Source organism: Ambystoma mexicanum, chromosome 3q (genome assembly GCF_040938575.1).
Source record: "Ambystoma mexicanum isolate Mex_15411 chromosome 3q, UKY_AmexF1_1, whole genome shotgun sequence".
Classification (NCBI taxonomy): domain Eukaryota; kingdom Metazoa; phylum Chordata; class Amphibia; order Caudata; family Ambystomatidae; genus Ambystoma; species Ambystoma mexicanum.
Window position 1 is genome coordinate 1248633794 of NC_090926.1, and position 22595 is coordinate 1248656388.

A 22595-nucleotide genomic window follows, 5' to 3' on the forward strand; every position below is an offset into this window, starting at 1 on the left:
CACGGATAGGGAGCCAATGGAATTCCTTCCTGGCAGAGGAAATGTGGGCCTTGCGTGGGAGATTAGGGGCGCCTCTCAGTGCGTTATTTTGGAGTATCTGGAGTCTGTTCAGGTTACGGTTTGTGGAGCCTAGGAAGAGTGTATTAGAGTAGTCCAGTTTAGATAAAATGAGGGCGCGGGCCAGTGTTAGGCGGCTGTTGGTGGATAAGAAAGGTCTGCACGCAGTGATGAGTTTATTGGTGTAGGCTGCGGATGAGAGGGTGGCATTGATTTGTTTTTTGAGGGGGAGAGTTGAGTCAAGATACACACCCAGTGTTTTGACTTCTTTAGATACTTTTATGATGTTGCCAAAGGATTGGTATCTGGGGTCAAGTTTATTGAGACGGGCCTGTGACCCAACTATCAGCAGTTCCGTCTTATCGTCATTTAAGCCGAGGCTATGAGTGCCCATCCATGCTTGGATTTCAAGGTAGAGCTCATTTAGTTTAGCAACATCCTCCTCATAGCTCCCCGTGAGCACAATGAGAACCTGGGTGTCGTCAGCATAGTTAGTATATGTGACTCCCAAGTCACCAAGGCGGTCGAAGAGGAACTTGGTGAAGATATTGTAAAGCGTGGGAGAGACGCACGAACCTTGAGGCACTGAACTGTGCCTGCCCCAAGCACCTGATGCCCCTGAAGGTGGTTCTGCCCCTCCTCCGGAAAGGCTCATCTATCCACCAAAGACGCCCTCAGGCGCCCGACCATAAAGTCGACGCATTTCCAAACCAGATCGGCATGGCCGTCCTGATGTCGAATTCGTAGGGGGGTTATGGGGCCCGTACCCCAAACTACACACAGGGTGCAGCCCCTTACCTCAATGCCCCATCGATACGGAGAAGTGATGCCTTCCACGCTGGGCCTCGATGCCCCTTATACAACCCAGGGGGAGCCTCCTATCTCAATCGGTTCTGGTGAAACTGGAGCACACCACACCTTTAGGGAAACCGACGGCCTGCCTGTCGGCCCTGTTAGGGGGCCAGCAAACGGTGCTCCCCGGTGCCCCGCACCCAGAACACAATCCCCTGCCTGAGGCAGGAGGTTGTGGGTAAAGGGGAAGAGTTATGCAGAAAAGAAGAAATCGAAGAAAGTCCTGTGTCGGAGGCGGGGGCCTCAAGAGGTAAGTACTGGGAAGAGGAAGAGCGGATGTGGAGGTAATAGGAAACATGCAATAATAAACCAAAATGCATATTAGACTGATTCCACTGAACCATAAACATTGTAAAGACACAACAACCCAAATGGAAAATGTGTGGGGATTGTTACACATAATACACTGCCTTAAAGAAAAACTTCAGCTAAGCCGAGGCAAACCTACAGAAAGACTATCCCTGTACATGTTCATTCTTATACAGAATTCACTGCAAAGGCCAGAAAAAGGCATTCTGCCTGTCTCGCCTCCTGTAGAAACCCACCAAAAGAGTTAAAATAAATCAAATCAATGGGCAACATTGCCCGACGTACCCAAATACCATGCGACAAGCTTGGCATGCAAAAAAAGTAGTTCTGATTCAAGCAGAGGGGCAGGAGAAATACCCAGGAGTGGATCAGAGGGACCCTCTTACCGAACTGGAGAGTAAGAGGGGCTCCTTGAGGTCAACCAGTTGTCCATATAGAAGGGCACTAATGGGTGTACAGATTGTGCCGACGGCTCGTGGCCTGGTAAGAGTGTCAAGGGAAGGGGGCGCCAAGCAGGTAAGCATGCACCCTTGACCCGGTATAAGGCCACTACTCGGCTCCTCATTAGTTGAGGGGCAGAGGCCTAGACAGCCTAGGGACATCGGCCAGGGGGCTGTGGGGAGAGATTTTACTTAAACAATCATCCTTGAATGCTGGACCTGTAAAGCCAATGGAAAGGGTTGCCACTTAGCATCTGCACAGGGATGGCCAGAAGATTCTCAAGGCGAGGTACAGAGCAGCCCACAGCACGGGGACAGGGAGGGTGGGGGGGTGGGGGGAGGTATCTATCCATGCCTCCGTTCTCCCGCCTTTTCAGCACATTCAGACCACATGCGCCCAGAATCCAGGGGGCCACACGTGGGGTCACGGCGCCAGCCGCAGGGACAGAGCTGCACAGCCAGGCCCGGCGGCGTGGCGCCAGGGGCAGGGCGCTCAGTGGCTGATCGCCCCTCGCCGGTCGATGCTATGGATTGCGGTTTAAGCGCCAGGCGCTCGCGCTGCTGCGTTTATAACATGGCCGGGGAGGTGGAGGAGAGCTTAGGGCGGCAAGCGCCATTTTAGACAGGGCTGGCAATGGGCGCCACGTGCCACTGCCAGCCATGGAATGCAAGGCTGCACCGCCGGCCACCATTAACCCTTGGCCCCACCGCAGAAGGCTGCTGCCACCCCCATGCACGTGACACGATGTCCGCGGTGCCACGTGAGCGATCTTTGGGTTACACCCATTGCAGGGATCAGCGTATAACCCGTATGTCACAGGCTCGAGAAGGCAGCTCAGTGGGTTAAGTTTCTGCTGCAGAGAGAAATGCGTGCAGTCTGCGGGAGCGCGCGTGCGGGTTCTTTGCGCGCCGTCGTGCTGCTGGAGGATAGCACGGCGGTGCCCTCCCTGCTGTTTTTTGGGCTGAACCCGTATCTCTTATTCTTGCAATGCGTAGTCAAGGCAAAGCCAGCGTTCTCAGGAAAGGAAGCTCGGGTGGTAGCCAAATGACGCCCAGAATCGATTAGACACGCACCAGGTTTGGGTAGAATATTAGGGGGCGGGGAGGGGGGGCATGTTTCTGCTGGAAAGCCTCCCGGCTGGGCAAGGGTCGATGCTTTATGAGAAATAGGCCAAAAATGAGCCACAGCCGCAGCAACAAAAAAAAACACAGCTTCGAAACACGGTCCAGGGATGATGGATGATGCTCGAGTTGCCATGGCGACGCAGAGGACCAAGTGGGAGGGGGGTGGATGGACTCTTGGGACCCCGGGGGGGGGGCAGAAAAATAAATATAGAGCGCGGATGTATTCCGGGAACGGCGAAGCCGTGCAGACGAGAGGAAAGTATGAGAAAAATAGGGCACACGCATGCAAGGAGTTAGTGTGTGTGTATATATGTATGTATCTAAGTACAAGACACGCATGGCTGTTCTAGGTCAGGCTGAGGAGCATTGGCAGAGATGTGCATTGGGCTACATCCCGTACTGTAATAACAAAGGAGGCACAGGGCAGGAAACTGGCACACCAGGGAAGCTCTTAAAGGTCCCAGTACTGGAACATCCGGGGCACTGCAGATCAAGCCTAGGGTGCACTGGCAGAGCTGTGACAGGGCCCCAGTACTGGTACGGCAGGGGTGCGGCAGGTCAGGGCTGAGGTGCACTGGCAGAGCTGTGACAGGGCCCCAGTACTGGTACGGCAGGGTTGCGGCAGGTCAGGACTGAGGTGCACTGGCAGAGCTGTGACAGGGCCCCAGTACTGGTACGGCAGGGGTGCGGCAGGTCAAGCCTAAGGTGCACTGGCAGAGCTGTGACAGGGCCCCAGTACTGGTACGGCAGGGGTGCGGCAGGTCAGGGCTGAGGTGCACTGGCAGAGCTGTGACAGGGCCCCAGTACTGGTACGGCAGGGTTGCGGCAGGTCAGGACTGAGGTGCACTGGCAGAGCTGTGACAGGGCCCCAGTACTGGTACGGCAGGGGTGCGGCAGGTCAGGACTGAGGTGCACTGACAGAGCTTTGACAAGGCCCTAGTACTGGTACAGTAGGGGTGCGGCAGGTCAGGACTGAGGTGCACTGGCAGAGCTGTGACAGTTCCCCCGTACTGGTACGGAAGGGATGCGGCAGGTCAGGACTGAGGTGCACTGGCGGAGCTGTAACAGGGCCCCAGTACTGGTACGGCAGGGGTGCGGCAGGTCAGGACTGAGGTGCACTGGCAAAGCTGTGACAGTTCCCCCGTACTGGTACGGCAGGGGTGCGGCAGGTCAGGACTGAGGTGCACTGGCAGAGCTGTGACAGTTCCCCCGTACTGGTACGGCCGGGGTGCGGCAGGTCAGGACTGAGGTGCACTCGCAGAGCTGTAACAGGGCCCCAGTACTGATGCGGAAGGGATGCGGCAGGTCAGGACTGAGGTGCACTGGCAGAGCTTTGACAAGGCCCCAGTACTGGTACAGTAGGGGTGCGGCAGGTAAGGACTGAGGTGCACTGGCAGAGCTGTGACAGTTCCCCCGTACTGGTACGGCAGGGGTGCGGCAGGTCAGGACTGAGGTGCACTGGCGGAGCTGTAACAGGGCCCCAGTACTGGTACGGCAGGGGTGTGGCAGGTCAGGAATGAGGTGCACTGGCGGAGCTGTGACAGGGCCCCAGTACTGGTACAGCAGGGGCGCGGCAGGTCAGGACTGAGGTGCAATGGAGGAGCGCTGACAGGACCCCAGTACTGGTACAGCAGGGGTGCGGCAGGTCAAGACTGAGGTGCACCGGCAGAGCTGTGACAGGGCCCCAGTACTGGTACAGCAGGGGCCCGGCTGGTCAAGCCTAAGGTGCACTGGCGGAGCTGTGACAGGGCCCCAGCACTGGTACAGCAGGGGCGCTGCAGGTCAGGACTGAGGTGCACTGGTGGAGTTGTAACAGGGCCCCAATACTGGTACAGTAAGGGTGCGGCAGGTCAGGACTGAGGTACACTGGCAGAGCTGTGACTGTTCCCCAGTACTGGTACGGCAGGAGTGCGGCAGGTCAGGTCTAAGGCGCACTGGCAGAGCTGTGACAGGGGCCCAGTACTGGTACAGCAGGGATGCGGCAGGTTAGGACTGAGGTGCACTGGCAGAGCTGTAACAGGGCCCCAGTACTGGTACGGCAGGGGTGCGGCAGGTCAGGACTGAGGCACTCTGGCAGAGCTGTGACAGGTCCCCAGTACTGGTATGGCAAGGGTGTGGCAGGTCAGGACTGATGCGCACTGGCAGAGCTGTAACAGGGCCCCAGTACTGATGCGGAAGTGATGCGGCAGGTCAGGACTGAGGTGCACTGGCAGAGCTTTGACAAGGCCCTAGTACTGGTACAGTAGGGGTGCGGCAGGTCAGGACTGAGGTGCACTGGCAGAGCTGTGACAGTTCCCCCGTACTGGTACGGCAGGGGTGCTGCAGGTCAGGACTGAGGTGCACTGGCGGAGCTGTAACAGGGCCCCAGTACTGGTACAGCAGGGGTGTGGCAGGTCAGGACTGAGGCGTACTGGCAGAGCTGTGACAGGGCCCCAGTACTGGTACAGCAGGGATGCAGCAGGTCAGGACTGAGGCGCACTGGCAGAGCTGTGACAGTTCCCCAGTACTGGTACGGCAGGGATGCAGCAGGTCAGGACTGAGGTGCACTGGCGGAGCTGTAAACAGGGCCCCAGTATTGGTACAGCATGGATGTGGCAGGTCAGGACTAAGACACACAGGCAGAGCTGTGACAGGGCCCCAGTACTGGTACAGCAGGGTCGCGGCAGGTCAGGACTGAGGTGCGCTGGCGGAGCTGTGACAGGGCCCCAGTACTGGTACAGCAGGGGCGCGGCAGGTCAGGACAGAGGTGCGCTGGCGGAGCTGTGACAGGGCCCCAGTACTGGTACAGCAGGGGCACGGCAGGTCAGGACAGAGGTGCACTGGAGGAGCTGTGACAGGGCCCCAGTACTGGTACAGCAGGGGCGCTGCAGGTCAAGCCTAAGGTGCACTGGCAGAGCTGTGGCAGGGCCCCAGTACTGGTACAGCATGGGGTGTGGCAGGTCAGGACTGAGGTGCGCTGGCGGAGCTGTGACAGGGCCCCAGTACTGGTACAGCAGGGGTGCGGCAGGTCAGGACTGAGGTGCACTTGCAGAGTTGTGTCAGGGCCCCAGTACTGGTACAGCAGGGGTGCGGCAGGTCAGGACTGAGGTGCACTGGCGGAGCTGTGGCAGGGCCCCAGTACTGGTACAGCAGGGGTGCGGCAGTTCAGGACTGAGGTGCACTGGCGGAGCTGTGACAGTTCCCCAGTACTGGTACAGCAGGGGTGCGGCAGGTCAGGACTGAGGTGCACTGGCGGAGCTGTGACAGGGCCCCAGCACTGGTACAGCAGGGGCGCGGCAGGTCAGGACTGAGGTGCACTGGCGGAGCTGTGACAGGGCCCCAGTACTGCTACAGCAGGGGCGCGGCAGGTCAGGACTGAGGTGCACTGGCGGAGCTGTGACAGGGCCCCAGTACTGCTACAGCAGGGGCGCGGCAGGTCAGGACTGAGGTGCACTGGCGGAGCTGTGACTGGGCCCCAGTACTGCTACAGCAGGGGCGTGGCGGGTCAGGACTGAGGTGCACTGGCGGAGCTGTGACAATGCCCCAGTACTGCTACAGCAGGGGCGTGGCAGGTCAGGACTTAGGTGCACTGGCAGAGCTGTGACAGGGCCCCAGTACGGGTACAGTAGGGGCACGGCGGGTCAGGACTGAGGTCCACTGGCGGAGCTGTGACAGGGCCCCAGTACTGGTACAGCAGAGGCGCAGCAGGTCAGGACTGAGGTGCACTGTTGGAGCTGTGACAGGGCCCCAGTACTGGTACAGCAGGGGTGCTGCAGGTCAAGCCTAAGGTGCACTGGCAGAGCTGTGACAGTTCCCCAGTACTGGTGCAGCAGGGGTGCGGCAGGTCAGGACTGAGGTGCGCTGGCAGAGCTGTGACAGGGCCCCAGTACTGGTACAGCAGGGGTGCGGCAGGTCAGGACTGAGGTGCATTGGCAGAGCTGTGACAGGGCCCCAGTATTGGTACGGCAGGGGTGCGGCAGGTCAGGACTGAGGTGCGCTGGCAGAGCTGTGACAGTTCCGCAGTACTGGTACGGCAGGGGTGCGGCAGGTCAGGACTGAGGTGCGCTGGTAGAGCTCTGACAGGGCCACAGTACTGGTACAGCAGGGATGCAACAGGTCAGGACTGAGGCGCACTGGCAGAGCTCTGACAGTTCCCCAGTACTGGTACGGCAGGGATGCAGCAGGTCAGGACTGAGGTGCACTGGCGGAGCTGTAAACAGGGCCCCAGTACTGGTACAGCAGGGATGTGGCAGGTCAGGATTGAGGCACACAGACAGAGCTCTGACAGGGCTCCAGTACTGGTACAGCAGGGTCGCGGCAGGTCAGGACTGAGGTGCGCTGGCGGAGCTGTGGCAGGGCTCCAGTACTGGTACAGCAGGGGCGTGGCAGGTCAGGACAGAGGTGCGCTGGCGGAGCTGTGACAGGGCCCCAGTACTGGTACAGCAGAGGCGCAGCAGGTCAGGACTGAGGTGCACTGTTGGAGCTGTGACAGGGCCCCAGTACTGGTACAGCAGGAGTGCTGCAGGTCAAGCCTAAGGTGCACTGGCAGAGCTGTGACAGTTCCCCAGTACTGGTGCAGCAGGGGTGCGGCAGGTCAGGACTGAGGTGCGCTGGCAGAGCTGTGACAGGGCCCCAGTACTGGTACAGCAGGGGTGCGGCAGGTCAGGACTGAGGTGCATTGGCAGAGCTGTGACAGGGCCCCAGTATTGGTACGGCAGGGGTGCGGCAGGTCAGGACTGAGGTGCGCTGGGAGAGCTGTGACAGTTCCGCAGTACTGGTACGGCAGGGGTGCGGCAGGTCAGGACTGAGGTGCGCTGGTAGAGCTCTGACAGGGCCACAGTACTGGTACAGCAGGGATGCAACAGGTCAGGACTGAGGTGCACTGGCAGAGCTCTGACAGTTCCCCAGTACTGGTACGGCAGGGATGCAGCAGGTCAGGACTGAGGTGCACTGGCGGAGCTGTAAACAGGGCCCCAGTACTGGTACAGCAGGGATGTGGCAGGTCAGGATTGAGGCACACAGACAGAGCTCTGACAGGGCTCCAGTACTGGTACAGCAGGGTCGCGGCAGGTCAGGACTGAGGTGCGCTGGCGGAGCTGTGGCAGGGCCCCAGTACTGGTACAGCAGGGGCGTGGCAGGTCAGGACAGAGGTGCGCTGGCGGAGCTGTGACAGGGCCCCAGTACTGGTACAGCAGGGGCACGGCAGGTCAGGACAGAGGTGCACTGGAGGAGCTGTGACAGGGCCCCAGTACTGGTACAGCAGGGGCGCTGCAGGTCAAGCCTAAGGTGCACTGGCAGAGCTGTGGCAGGGCCCCAGTACTGGTACAGCATGGGGTGTGGCAGGTCAGGACTGAGGTGCGCTGGCAGAGCTGTGACAGGGCCCCAGTACTGGTACAGCAGGGGTGCGGTAGGTCAGGACTGAGGTGCACTTGCAGAGTTGTGTCAGGGCCCCAGTACTGGTACAGCAGGGGTGCGGCAGGTCAGGACTGAGGTGCACTGGCGGAGCTGTGGCAGGGCCCCAGTACTGGTACAGCAGGGGTGCGGCAGGTCAGGACTGAGGTGCACTGGCAGAACTGTGACAGTTCCCCAGTACTGGTACAGCATGGGCGCGGCAGGTCAGGACTGAGGTGCACTGGCGGAGCTGTGACAGGGCCCCAGTACTGCTACAGCAGGGGCGCGGCAGGTCAGGACTGAGGTGCACTGGCGGAGCTGTGACAGGGCCCCAGTACTGCTACAGCAGGGGCGCGGCAGGTCAGGACTGAGGTGCACTGGCGGAGCCGTGACAGGGCCCCAGTACTGCTACAGCAGGGGCGTGGCAGGTCAGGACTGAGATGCACTGGCGGAGCTGTGACAATGCCCCAGTACTGCTACAGCAGGGGCGTGGCAGGTCAGGACTTAGGTGCACTCGCGGAGCTGTGACAGGGCCCCAGTACTGGTACAGTAGGGGCACGGCGGGTCAGGACTGAGGTCCACTGGCGGAGCTGTGACAGGGCCCCAGTACTGGTACAGCAGAGGCGCAGCAGGTCAGCACTGAGGTGCACTGTTGGAGCTGTGACAGGGCCCCAGTACTGGTACAGCAGGGGTGCTGCAGGTCAAGCCTAAGGTGCACTGGCAGAGCTGTGACAGTTCCCCAGTACTGGTACAGCAGGGGTGCGGCAGGTCAGGACTGAGGTGCGCTGGCAGAGCTGTGACAGGGCCCCAGTACTGGTACAGCAGGGGTGCGGCAGGTCAGGACTGAGGTACACTGGCAGAGCTGTGACAGGGCCCCAGTATTGGTACGGCAGGGATGCAGCAGAGCGAGCCTAAGGTGCACTGGCGGAGCTGTGACATGTCTCCAGTATTGGTACAGCCGGGTGTGGCAGGTCAGGAATGAGGTGCACTGGCGGAGCTGTGACAGGGCCCCGGTACTGGTACAGCAAGGGTGCGGCAGGTCAAGCCTAAGGTGCACTGGCGGAGCTGTGGCAAGGCCCCAGTACTGGTACAGCAGGGGTGCTGCAGGTCAGGACTGAGGTGCACTGGCGAAGCTGTGACAGGGCCCCAGTACTGGTACAGCAGGGGCGCTGCAGTTCAGGACTGAGGTGCACTGGCAGAGCTGTGACAGGACCCCAGTACTGGTACAGTAGGGGTGCAGCAGGTCAGGACTGAGGTACACTGGCAGTGCTGTGACTGTTCCCCAGTACTGGTAAGGCAGGGGTGTCGCAGGTCAGGTGTAAGACACACTGGCAGAGCTGTGACAGGGCCCCAGTACTGGTACAGCAGGGATGCGGCAGGTTAGGACTGAGGTGCACTGCAGAGCTGTAACAGGGCCCCAGTACTGGTACGGCAGGGGGGTGGCAGGTCAGGACTGAGTCGCACTGGCAGAGCTGTGACAGGGCCCCAGTACTGGTATGGCAAGGGTGCGGCAGGTCAGGACTGAGGCGCACTGACAGAGCTGTAACAGGGCCCCAGTGCTGGTACGGCAGGGATGCGGCAGGTCAGGACTGAGGTACACTGGCAGAGCTGTGACAAGGCCCTAGTACTGTTACAGTAGGGGTGTGGCAGGTCAGGACTGAGGTGTACTGGCAGAGCTGTGACAGTTCCCCCATACTGGTACGGCAGGGGTGCGGCAGGTCAGGACTAAGACGCACTGGCAGAGCTGTAACAGGGCCCCAGTACTGGTACGGCAGGGGTGCGGCAGGTCAGGACAGAGGCGCACTGGCAGAGCTGTGACAGGGCCCCAGTACTGGTACAGCAGGCATGCGGCAGGTCAGGACTGAGGCGCACTGGCAGAGCTGTGACAGTTCCCCAGTACTGGTACGGCAGGGATGCAGCAGGTCAGGACTGAGGTGCACAGGCGGAGCATTAACAGGGCCCCAGTACTGGTACAGCAGGGATGCGGCAGGTCAGGACTGATGTGCACTGGAGGAGCTGTAACAGGGCCCCAGTACTGGTACAGCAGGGATGCGGCAGGCCACGAGAGGTGCACTGGCAGAGCTGCTCCTGGTTGCAATAACGGAGCTGAAGCGGTGCTGCAGGGGTGTCTGGGTCTCGGTACTGGAACAGCAGAGGGTGCTCTAGGTCAAATGGGTCAAAGCACAGGGCTTCTTAATCTACAGTAACATCACAGATTGGGTAGGAATCCTAACACTGAACCGCAGCCCATACCTTCACCTGATATGAAATGATATATGATATTGCATTTATATCGCGCCTGTACACAAGTGTTTCTAGGCGTCACAAGAGCAAGGGAGGGAAGACAGAGGGAAGACAAGACAAACGATCCTACTAGGCCTTGTGTCATTCGGGTCGTGTAAGTGCGGCAGCGAGAAGGGGGAGGTGGAGGGGGTAGTGCACGGGAGAAGGGGAAGAGCGAACAGGGCAACTGGCTCTGAGTAAGTGCAGCCAGCGCATTGCAGCTCTAGGTAAGTGCTAGGCGGCAGATGAATGTAGGAGTTACAGCTTACAGCCCCTAAGTGTGCGGTAGGCCAGGAGGCAGTGCAAAGGACGACTGGTCAAGGAGGAGTCTGGCACCCAGTGAGGCACTGAGGGTACCAGGCAACCAGTTGGCGCAGCAGACAGAAACGTTAGCAAGGAAGCAAGAGACCTGCAGTTCCTGATTGTGCAAGGGGGCCCCTTAGTAGGAACCTCCCTGTGCACCGTGAGCCTCCCAGGCAAACAGAAGACTCATGAGGCTCTGCATCTCGTCTGGGCTCCACCCATGCTCTGTCCAGCGCACGTGACCTGCCCCTTTTATTTGCATGCACACGCGACAGAGTTACGTCACTCCGCCATGAGTGCTAGTTTAAAGGGACACCACAATGATCAGTAAACACACACAAAACGGAAACGGGAGGTCGGGGGGAATATTTGCTTTTTTTATAGATTTCCTAAAAGCTATTGATTTGATTTGGCACCTGGCACGACACCTTTAATTACTTTCGTCCATGTCCGGCTCAATCAGTCGCCAGGGTGCAGATTAACACTATGCAATCTGAGTCCTTTAAACAGGAGCCAAGGATGAGGCAAGGGTGCAGCCCCGGCCCAACCGTGTATAATCTCTGTATCAATGGCCTCCCTGTGACCAGAGGAATCCCAGATCCCAGGTCTGAGGCACAAGGGCTCAGAAATAAAATGCCAACTGCATTCCAGATGGCCTGGTCATACTAGCACCCCACAAGGAAGGGCTCCAATACAGTCTTGACCTCGCCAAAAAAACAGCATAAGACCTGGGCCATGCAGGTGAACATAAAAAAGGCCCACATCACGCGACTCTACAATGAACAGCAACAGTAGCACATTAAAAAAGTCCTTAATTGGGCATTAAACACCTGTTCCAAGGGCTGGAATGGGTGGTAACAGCCCGGCAGCCCGATAATGAGGGCACCGGGATGTAACCAACCGTTCCAGCCCTTGAAACGGGTGCTTAACGCCATTAGCCCCCGTCCCGGGGGCTGGGACAGGCTATTTGAAAATATTTTCAGAACGAAAAGACTGTCCAAAGATGGCCCACCATGTAAAGGCGTAGCGCCGTACAGAGCCCCACTCCCCTTTCCACAGCGGCTGTGGGACGCAGTGAGGAAGGAGCTGCTGCGGCGAATAGGAGCATCTGGGAGTTATAAACAGGAAATAACAACAAGCTCAGCATGCAGTCTACAACATCAAAAAACAACTATTATACCTTAAGCCACCCGCAAAAAATAATTTGAAAGCTTTGTTACAGCACCATTAACCCTATCCTTTTCCACTGGTGTAAGGTGTGGGGTCCAACTCAAGGACAGCGATGGGATGCATCCCTCCCAGAGATTCTGTGACTCTGGCGCTGCAAACAGGTACTTAACGTGCGCATCAAAGGTGCCCAAATCATGGGTGCAGAGCAGAATTATGACGTCTCCTCTTGGTTCTCAATATCCACAAATACATATTTAAATTATGGTGCCCCATCAAGAACTTCCTGCCCGCACGACCCAAACAGCAAACCCCCTGGAAGGATCCCTTGATCAATAGATTACAGAATTGTACCCATTGAGCAGCAGTGCACCACAGTTTGGCGTCAAAGGACACCAGATGCAGGAGGAGAAGCTGGCCAGGGACTCAGAGCAAGCCATACAGAAAACCATCCTAAGCACCGCCTACCCAGGGCACTCTGTCAGTTTTGCCGACGGGATCTTTGCCTTAAATCTGCCACGGTGGGCGCAAGGCAGCAAGATCCAACCACATCGGTGCAATACATGCCCCACCCCCTGTGACGATATATTAGGTGGCCACTCTCAACTCAGGGAGTCCCCCCCAAGCAAGTTGGCACACACCCAAAGCGATTACACAGATTCAACTTTAGTGAGGCCTCCAACCCGTCTCACACCACCCCAACAAATACCCTCTGTACCACCAATGAGCTAAGAACCAGGTCAGTGTATAGTAAGAATATATATTTATTTAAGGTTTGACAAAGAAGACTAGTAACCAAAATATAAACCACCAATGCTGTGGCACTACACAATATCACAAACTCAAATTACTTGCATCATTTGACTAACTTATTTTTCTAATGAACTTACAGATACTACAACACACAGGTAAAATCACTTTACATCAGATTTCTTGCAAATTAACCAATAGGAAACATACAAAACATACAGTGATTGCTTACTCCTTTCTCCCAGCAACCACCACCCTCCGGGCATCAATTAGATATGACTCCTCTGATCTCGAGGCAAGGTACAGGGAGTGGGAATACAGTAGAAAAATCATTTGGGTTTTTTATTTGAAAGGCAAAGTCAAGAAAGGAACTCAATGGGAAAATCGTGTTAGGCTTTTTATTTGCATGAAAGGCAAAGTCGGGAAAGGAACTAAATGTGAAAATCGTTTTGGGCTTTTTATTTGCATGAAATGCAGGGCATTGGGAAAATCGTTTTGGGATGCAATTAAATAAATGGGAAATTTTGTTTTGCATTCCCTACATTCACTTGAATAGCAGCGTTTTAGGATGACTTGTTTTGGGATTAGGGACACCCCCCTTCGGTACAGAAGACAGGGGTTTCAGAAAGGTAGAGTCACCCAAGCACTTTATTGTCTATACCGGCTCTAGCACACTGTTCATGAACTTTGTTAGTTTCGAACTCTAACAACACTCATCCCATGATTTTCTATATGGGAATTAATTGATTTAACTTCAATATTCAATGCACTAAGGATCTACACAGCTGCCCCCACCCCCACAATTTAATGGAAAGGATTAAGGCAGGCAGTTCCCAACACAATTCTATTTAAATGGATAGGGTGATTTTCTATAGTGGAATTAATTTGAATTGGATCTAATAAAATATGCCAAGGGTCTCCCCTGTACCACCCCCCCTACCTGTTATGCAAGATGGAGATTAAGACTGGCAGATTCCCTCTTCCCCAACACAATTTTGATAGCGTTGGGATATATCTACTTACATGGGAGGCCTTAGTTATGGGGCATCCAGGGAAACAGCAGGGCTCCTCTGAGGACAGCACAGATCTGGTCAAAGGCTTTGTTAATGGGTAGTCCCCAGCACCCAGACTTCTTCTGGCTCCTCAAATGGCAGGCCCAGCAATAGAGTGGGAAAGTCAAGGGAAAAATCAAAAGTCCAACGAAAGGTCCCTAGAGTCAAAAAGTCAGAGAAAGATCAACAAGTCAGTGCCTCTCAGATAGAAAACGGAACTCTTATTGGGCTGGTGACACTACATTATTATCAAAATTCCTCCGTCTCCCTCCTCCCAATACGCCCACTGCCTGCTAATAGGACAAGGAGTTAGGGGGCTGAGGGAGGAGAACAATTCATCATCTGAAAATGACAAGTGGGTTTAACTTCTTCAGCGTCCTTAAAATCTAACAACATGACAGCTACCCCAATTTTTCAGATAATTGCCGGCACATATATATTTTTGAATTCTATATTTTATGGTGAGTCAGAAAATACAAATTTTATTTTGGCATGCCCTTCCTGGGCGGAGCTACCATTTTTAAGAATTTGCTCCTGTGCCGAAATAGTCAAAAAGCTGCCCCTTCCTGATTCACACCTTACTTCCATAACCTATAATCACAACAACCTTCTATTCCCTCGGAATTACGAGAAGGCCGGAATCATCATTTATTTCATAACTCTTATCCCCTTTAATATGAGTCCGGGATGAGTTCACTGTGACATACAATGCACTTTTTATCAAGAAAATGTATTCAGTGTTAGTCAATGGCAATGCACCACAAGTCCCTCAGTTTCACATAGCCCCCACCAATTCTTAGGTTGCATTTCTCTTCTATGACCTGATCAGGACATCTGGCTGGCCCATGTGATCAACTTAAAAAAATCTTTTTATTGTTTTAGAATATTAAAGTTGAATGGTATGTATGGAATATGAATGAATTAATGAGAAATAATGTTTTACTGAATTAGAATTGTACTTTTACATGTTATCATATTAAACAAGAATGAAAATAAAATAATGTTTAACTAGACGTAGCTCCAGTCTCTATCTTCCTGTTCTTTCCCCAGTTCCATCTGGCACAATTACTGTTCCATGTATACATGCCCTCCCCTCCTGGGCGCACAGTTAATGGGGAGACCTGACCTTAAAGGCCATTTCTGCTGGCTGTGTTATCTGCAAATCCCATCATTTTGATCTACTTCTCTGTAAATCTTAGCATTTAAACTGAAAACCAGACCTCTTCTCCTAGAGGTCTTCAGCCAAAGGTCTTGAGGTCACATTTTCAAATGCACAGACCTTTCAGTTTAGTGGGGAAAACACCAGCTGCATCCATACTTCAGAAAATACTGCTTTAAATCGACAAGATGTGTTTACATGTAACATTTTAACATTATATCTGGGCCTGCTGTTCATAAATACAATCTTTCTTTTCTACTATATTAGAACATAGCTAAATACATTATTATAAATACAATCTTTCTTTTCTACCATATTAGAACAGAGGTAAATACACTATTAATCTTATGCACACATATAGGCCACAGTTAGCATAGGAAACCAGTGTTCACTTTTACAAAATGAAATAGGCCTTTCTCTTTACAGGCTGTCAATTTATATGATGAAAATGTACTCTCTTTATTCCTGATGAACGCAATCTGTCACTTGACTTTATTTCTTACATGTCAGGCATCATTCCCCCCTTCTATCTTCCAAATGTACAGTGTTTTAAAGGTGTCTTATTTTTCCGACCTACACTGCTGCAGTTTTACATAATTTCTTTTCATTTCACTAGGCCTTATGTCAAAATCACTGTTTTGTACTGGCTTTTATATTTCAATGGAACTCCACATTAGCCAGCTTCACTCTCATAAAATAACTTCGGTGGACCCAACTACATTAGCTTCAGGCCCTACTTGTTAGACAATCATGGCTACACCTGGCTACACCTCTGCCAAAGCAAAAAACACTTGCTCCGCTTTTGCAATGCTGCGCAGCCTCAGCTACAGCGCAGCAACCTACAGGGCACTGCAGCGGTCATGAATCGCTCTGGTCATTACTGTTCAAAAACGAATGTCCATGGGCGATGGAGTCTGTATGGGTTTGTATGCATTCTGATCGGTCTCACTTTGTTATATGTATGCCACCTTTCCCCACCTTTGACAAAGTCTTACTATTAGCACTTGGGTCTGAGTACCCGTATAAAGCCAACATATGTGATATCAAGAGTTGCCCTCTGCCAGAGTTCATTGTAGTGAGAGAATGCACACAGCAACAGTAATCCATGAACACTGAGTAGCTCTTCTATGGACATCTTCATTTAGCCACTCAATGTCAGAGAGAGAGAGGGGAATCTGCTTTCCTGTGTTGCAGCTTCAGATAGTGGGTGGTGAGGGGGCACAGGAAGGGAAATGAGGTGAAGCACTAGTTTTGCACATAAGTGGTTTGCAAGCACTAGTGCTGTGGTGTACAAGTCTGGCCCTCAAGATTGCAAACATATTAGGGGATCAGGTTTCCCAGTGAATATATAAATGAGTTCCCATTTGCATCTATTAGGTGTACATTTCTATCATGAATATATATGATAGATAACCTAAAAACCTGACCTTTTTGCAGTCCCCGAAGACTGGACTTGTGCACCTTTGAAGTGGAGCCTCCTGCACAGTCATGGATGGGTTTAAACAGCCTATATTTAGTTAAATATCATCATTGTACCTGTATAAAGTGACATTGGTTGACAGTGACATGGTAGGCCTCGTCTAAGCCTCCCAATTGTTTTTTTGTCCTCTATAGGTGTCCTACGCTCGGCCAAGTTCCGCCTCCATCCGAGACGCCAACCTATATGTAAGTGGCCTCCCAAAGCCTATGAGCCAGAAAGACATGGAGCAGCTGTTCTCCCAGTATGGCAGAATTATCACCTCTCGCATCCTGGTGGACCAAGTGACAGGTGAGAAGCCAAGCCAACAGCAGGGGATCACTGCTACCGAAACCGATGCTACAGTAGAGCTCACATCCTATTGTGTACACAAACACTGCTGCTCAGTTAGTGCACCACAGTCCTGACCTACTGAATCCCTTGTTCACCCTAAGCCTACTGCTTCTCTGGTTGCTTGTAAAGATTGGTCTACATGCTTAAGACACAACACAAGCTAATATTTAAGTATACTACATAAAAAGCTCCTCAACAGATGAGAATCCTTACCCTAACACCTTAACGGTCACCTCTCTTTCTTACTTCTGCATTTCAAATGGCTACACTCAAACCTCATCACTTTCCAACCATAGAAGTTCCCACACTCATGTCGGTGCATTGCCAAGCTCAGTTGACACATATCGTATTTTCCTCATTACCAGATACAAACCTAATGCTAAAGAGAGAAATAAAATACATAAACAATGTAAATATCCAAATTTAAAAAACTATAAATGATGATGTAGTCTTTACGTGTCCATCTAAAATCTTTATCTTAGAAAACACTATTTGAAATGTGATTTACTACTCATCTAATCTTGAATCCTTCCCTGCTCAGATTGACTCTTTCAACCATCCTCTTTTGTCCCACCTGCTCAAAGTTAGAATGCTCTTACTGTTCCATCCTCTGGCTCTACACTGACCATCTGCGTTCAGTACTTTCAGGCTAACCAACACCCCTATCAAATGCCACACTTTACCATCCAATGTGGTAATAGAATTTCTCATGCATTAAATAAATGTCATTGGTTCATCACCTTTTGCAGCCCCTTTTCATCATAATTCTGTTTTTTAATCTTTTTACTTTATTTTCCAAAGCTTCTTCATCCACATGTAAAAAGTCTCTCACTCTCAACAAGGCTCCTTAAAACATCCAAAGAGATGAAACCTATGAATGATTGCCTGCACTCTGAACTTGGCCTTTTACAGTCAATATCCCCCAGACATCAAGACAATGTTAATACTGTCTTGCATTGTCCCATTAAACCTATCAATCAGGCCACTGATTTTAGGATAATAAAAGTAACGTCTTCTGTTTCCTATTCCAAAACACTCTGAAAATCTGTCATCTCTTTAGCTGTTCATTTCCAACATACATTTTGTTTTTAACTGGAATATCCCTCCTTCTGCAACATGCAAGAACTCAATAACCTCCCTTGTATTAATTTCTGTGATAAAATCAACTGTGCGCCACTTTGAGTGATATTCTGCTAAAACTAAGAGAAGAACAAATCACTTAGCTTCTGGTAATGTTCTTCTGATAGATACACACATTCCTCCCACAGATTCCTCATCTTTGACATTTAATCCTGATGCAGTCAGCTCTTTTTTCAGTGTACAGGGTAGTGACCCCACACTCCAGCTCTTGTTGAGGTAGTGCCTGACTGCTGTGCTTGGTTCGACATTTTTTTAACAGTCTTACCATGTGGCAATAGCAAGAACACTTTCAGTGCCTGTCTGACAGCCCTCTGCTCCAAAAGGTTTATGTGCAGTTTTCTCACTGTGAGGGGACCACAATCTGCTCACCGACAAATCTTTCATGTGTGTGCCGCTGCCTTACAGAGAGGCATCGGTAACCACAGTCGCCTCTGTCCAGGTTTGCTAGAAAGGTTCTAGCCATCAAGTTATCTGTGCGATCGGTCCTGTGAACCCTGTTCGGGTCTGTCATGCTGCCTGAGAACTGTGGCTACTGAGATGTAAGGGCCAACTTAAGTGAGCTCATTCTCAGTCGACCCTCTGGCACTAGAAATATGCAGGATGCCATGAGCAACCGTAGAGCGTCTAGGACCAGCAGAGTAAGTATGACCTGACATTTTATGACTACCTGACAAGTGTGCAGATCCCTGTCTTTGGGAGGAAATCCCTTTCCCAAGGAGGAATCCAGGACCGCTCTGATCAACTGCATCGTTTGCAAAAGTTTCATGTGGGACTTCTTTAAGTTTAGGGAAAAGCCAAGTTGGTGTAAGAGGTGGCAGGTCTGGTTGAGGTGCTCCCAAGCCTGGTCTGGAAAACATGTCTGTATCAGCTAATGGGCCATGTAGGGGAAGATATGAATCCCTCTCACGCTGCCACCACTTACACTAACTTGGTGAAGACTCTGGGCAGAGGTTAAGTCGAAAGGCAGGTCCCAAAACTGGTCATGGGAACTGGCAATCACAAACGTCAGGTACTTCTTGTGGTTCGGATGAATAGTCACATGGAAATAAGGGTCTTGGAGGTTCAGCGTCACCAAGCCATTCTGAAATGCCAGAGCCTGAAGGATCTGCGTCAGGGTTACCATCATGAATTTGTACTTCGTGGGTAGTTGATCAAGACCTCAGGTCCAAGATGGAAAGCAGTCCTCCATCTATTTTTGGCACCAGGAAATAGTGTGAGTACTACCCCTGGCCTAGTTCCGCAATAGGCACCGGCTCCATGGCCACCTTTTCCAGGAGGATGCCAGTCTCCTGCAGCAGCAGCGGATCCATTGGCAGAAAACAATGAGGAGATGGAGTACAATTCGGGTGGCATCCCGGGAAGGGATGGCAGGAGCCCCGGGTCACCACGTGGTGCACCCACACATCCAGGGCCATGGGCAATCCTTCTTCGGAATGTTGGGATAGCCTCTTTCCCACTGCTGGGGTGTGGGAGAACACCTGAAATAGATTTTGCTGTGGCTGTCTGAGATCCTTTGCCACCTCTACCACTACCTACTCTTGAGAACCTTCGTTACCGTTGTCTAAGGTCTGACTGACTCTTTCCTCTTTGGGAGAAAGAGCTGAAGTACTGAAAGAAAGGGCCCATCCAGGTTGGCTCTGCTGAATGAACAGGTTACTGCCACACTCCTGCCACCAAGGACTTATCAGCTGCTTTGGAAGCGTGAAACTTCTCCAAATTCTCACCTGCCTTAGATCCAAAGAAAATGTCTCCATCTAATGGCATCCGTCCAATAGCTTTGCCTGAACATCTGAGGTGAACCCTGACATTCTAAGCCAAGAGAATCTTCTGGTAACATCTAGGGCACATGGATCAGCCAACGCAGTTCACAGCATCGAGCCACATACAAAGAGCATGACACGCTGCATCCTTTCCGTCGGACAGAAGGCCATTGAATCCATCTCTGATCTCACCTTGCGGCATGTGGGCCGCAGCCTCAGAAATGATTGCACACACAATAAGCAAGTATAGGGCGAATTGATGGCTGTAAGGCCCGTACTGCCAGATGCAAAGACTTCTTTAGCCAAGTAATCCACCTCTTTTTAATCCCGGTCACAGAAGGTTTGGTAATGTGGCTGACTTTGCCACTGATGTGTCTGCCTGCTAAGATTCTGGGTCAGCAAAAGTCGGTCAGTCTTTGTTCTCAGCAAGTGCTGAACACGGCGTCTGCTATATTTTCAATATAGGATCCCTTATAGCTGCATGGAATGGGAACCCCAGCCCCTTCAGTGGACCTTTGACTAGTGTCTCCATTAAGTTGTACTCTGTGACACATCTCATGTGTGGACCGCATGCTATTGCTTCAGAGACGTTATCATTGTCGGCCTATACACCGCATTTGGATGGGCGTACACACACACTCTCCTGCGTGAGGTTGAGTTCAGGCCGCTTGCGTCCCTCAACTCACTAGCCAAATCAGCCAACCTTGATTCCTCCAAAATACATTTTCGGGGAAGCCTGTGTGAACACCAAGAATTCTAGACCAACAGAAATCGGATCCTTTTCTTCATCAAATATTGATTGGAAGGACTTTATCAATTCCGCTCTAGTTTCCAGGGCGTATCTTGACGCTGAAGTTGAGCTCAACGCCACCTTCTACATTCACTGATCTTTCGAAAAACATGTTAAGTCAGTGCCGAGTGTTGAGGAGAACCTGACGTTGATTAACAGTGTTGACCCTACTCAAGTAGCCTTGGCACTGGGCATCGTACCAGTCATTTCTTTTGACCTCCCTGCCAGCTTTAGAAGGCCTACTGGCATCCGATTGGAAGCCGCCAGTGCATCTTACTGAATACCTCTAACACCTTTAGTCTGAATTCCTCCCATGGTTTTTCCGAGGCGGATTTAGAGGCGAAATATAGCTTTTCTCTCAAAGGAGAAGACTCCGTTGAAGAGTCTCCGTGAAATCTTATATTTATCGGACGAGGAAGATGAGGATGAGTGACAACACTCGCTACTCGAGTGGGAGCGTTGTGTTTCTTTCTTGCTCCACTTACAGGCATCTCTGGGGGTTCTCAACAGCCAATGAACTCCCGCCCCCTGAGGATGGTCACTGTGCGGAGGTGGAGCTTGGTGACCTAGACGTCAAGAGCCCCACTGTTAACTTTGAGGATCTCTCTTTAAAGACCTTGGGGGGGTCACACACTGGAATGACCCGCATTCTGCAAAGACACGCACAATGCCAAAAAACACAATGCAGTGCAGTTGGGTTAATGACATTTTCGAGTCAAAGTCTACACACTTTTTAAACCCTGATGGCTTGGGTGTAGACATTTTGTTAAAAGAATTATAAATCCTTTCACTGAGGAAACCAGTGAAGCGTGCTCAGTGTGCTTAAAAAAGTATCCGAGGTCACGGGATGTGTTGCAAGCTATATTTTTGGACAACACGTCACATCCGGCATCGAGGAGTAGACACTTCGAGGGATCCTGATGCTGTAGTGGCACGCGCCACCCTACTGGAGAAAGGTTTTCTGTGATCAGCTGAAGATGCAGGGATATATCGAAGATATGGAAGGAAGGACACTATCCATTAAAAAGTGCCTTTTTATATCTTTTCTCATGGGGATAAGCAGGGGCAGGAGCCTTTAGAGACTCCAGGGCCTGTTGGAAGACCTTTGCCACAGCTGGTCAAAAAGTCTTCCATTCCTCCAGTGTGGAGGCCAATGCGGGGATGCCGGAGGGTGGAGGGGCACCACCTTCACAAGTTGTCCTGCCGATGCCGCTTTTGAGGGCGTACAAGATGAAGACTCACTTCTGGAATGGCGGTGAAGCTTTCCTTTCTATTTCTTTTATTCTTCATCAACCACAAGCAAGATAGAACCAACTCGGGTTTCACAGGGGAAGTATTCAAAGCAGCGACATTGGACATTTCAGGTTCAAAATGAGCCCGCCCACCTGTTCCCTCATGGAATTTTGTCATCTTCGTTTGGCTGGATGTGCACCCCTGGATCATGCCCTTTGCCAAGGCAAAAACGAGAAGAAGAGTGTGGCAAACCTGGAGTGGTGGCAATCTTTACAAGTCTTGAATCTTGATTTAGGTGGAAGCATATCTCAAAATAGAAAGTACAAAACGTAGAGTGAAGGTCTGAATCAAACGTTCTGGGCACGCTACACGGAAACAAGAAGCAGAGGAAAGTGTAGCGACTGCTCTGAGTGCATATGGTGCTGACCTGAAGTTGCTTCACTAGGGCCTGGCTGAGTGAATAAAGTGTACAGGAGCTGTCGGCACCAGGATGTGCTTTCAAAGATGAGGGCTCTGTGTGAGGAGTTTATCCGTCATAAAAAGTGGTACTGACTCAAAGTAATAAAAAGCATTAAGGTGCAAACTATATGTAGATAATAATTTCACTCCTTTATACTCTTCTCTGCAGGTCTCTTAATACATCTCAAGCAACAATTACGTCAAATAATTTGTTCGGTCTTGGTAATATGATAGTGGAATTCATGATCCAGCTCTACAATGTGAATTCCTAACCCCAGGAGTAATGATGTGATCTCCCAAACACCAAAATCTAACATTCATCCTTATTCCATCCTTCACCAACGAAAATTATTTTCATTGATCGTTAATCTGCCAGTTCCCGAGCCTACATTTTAGAACACGTTCTTTGCATTCGTTGTCAAACACGCAATCACAATCATCAACCTTTATCATTGTCACTCTAGATATCTGAACTGCCCAAAACACTATAAGTGCTTTCTTTGATGAAATACTTGGGTTCAGACTCTCTTACATTC

The 22595-nt window shown here is 51.9% G+C and overlaps 1 protein-coding gene across 9 annotated transcripts in view; it reads left to right on the top strand.

Annotated features, from left to right (window-relative positions):
- Nucleotides 1-22595, top strand: part of ELAVL3 (ELAV like RNA binding protein 3) — a 169134-nt gene that overhangs the window by 109242 nt on the left and 37297 nt on the right. For all 9 annotated transcript variants that reach the window (XM_069604218.1, XM_069604221.1, XM_069604225.1 and 6 more), the window contains exon 4: nucleotides 16482-16635. In XM_069604218.1, the coding sequence (XP_069460319.1) occupies nucleotides 16482-16635 (154 nt within the window). The remainder of the gene's footprint in view (nucleotides 1-16481; nucleotides 16636-22595) is intronic.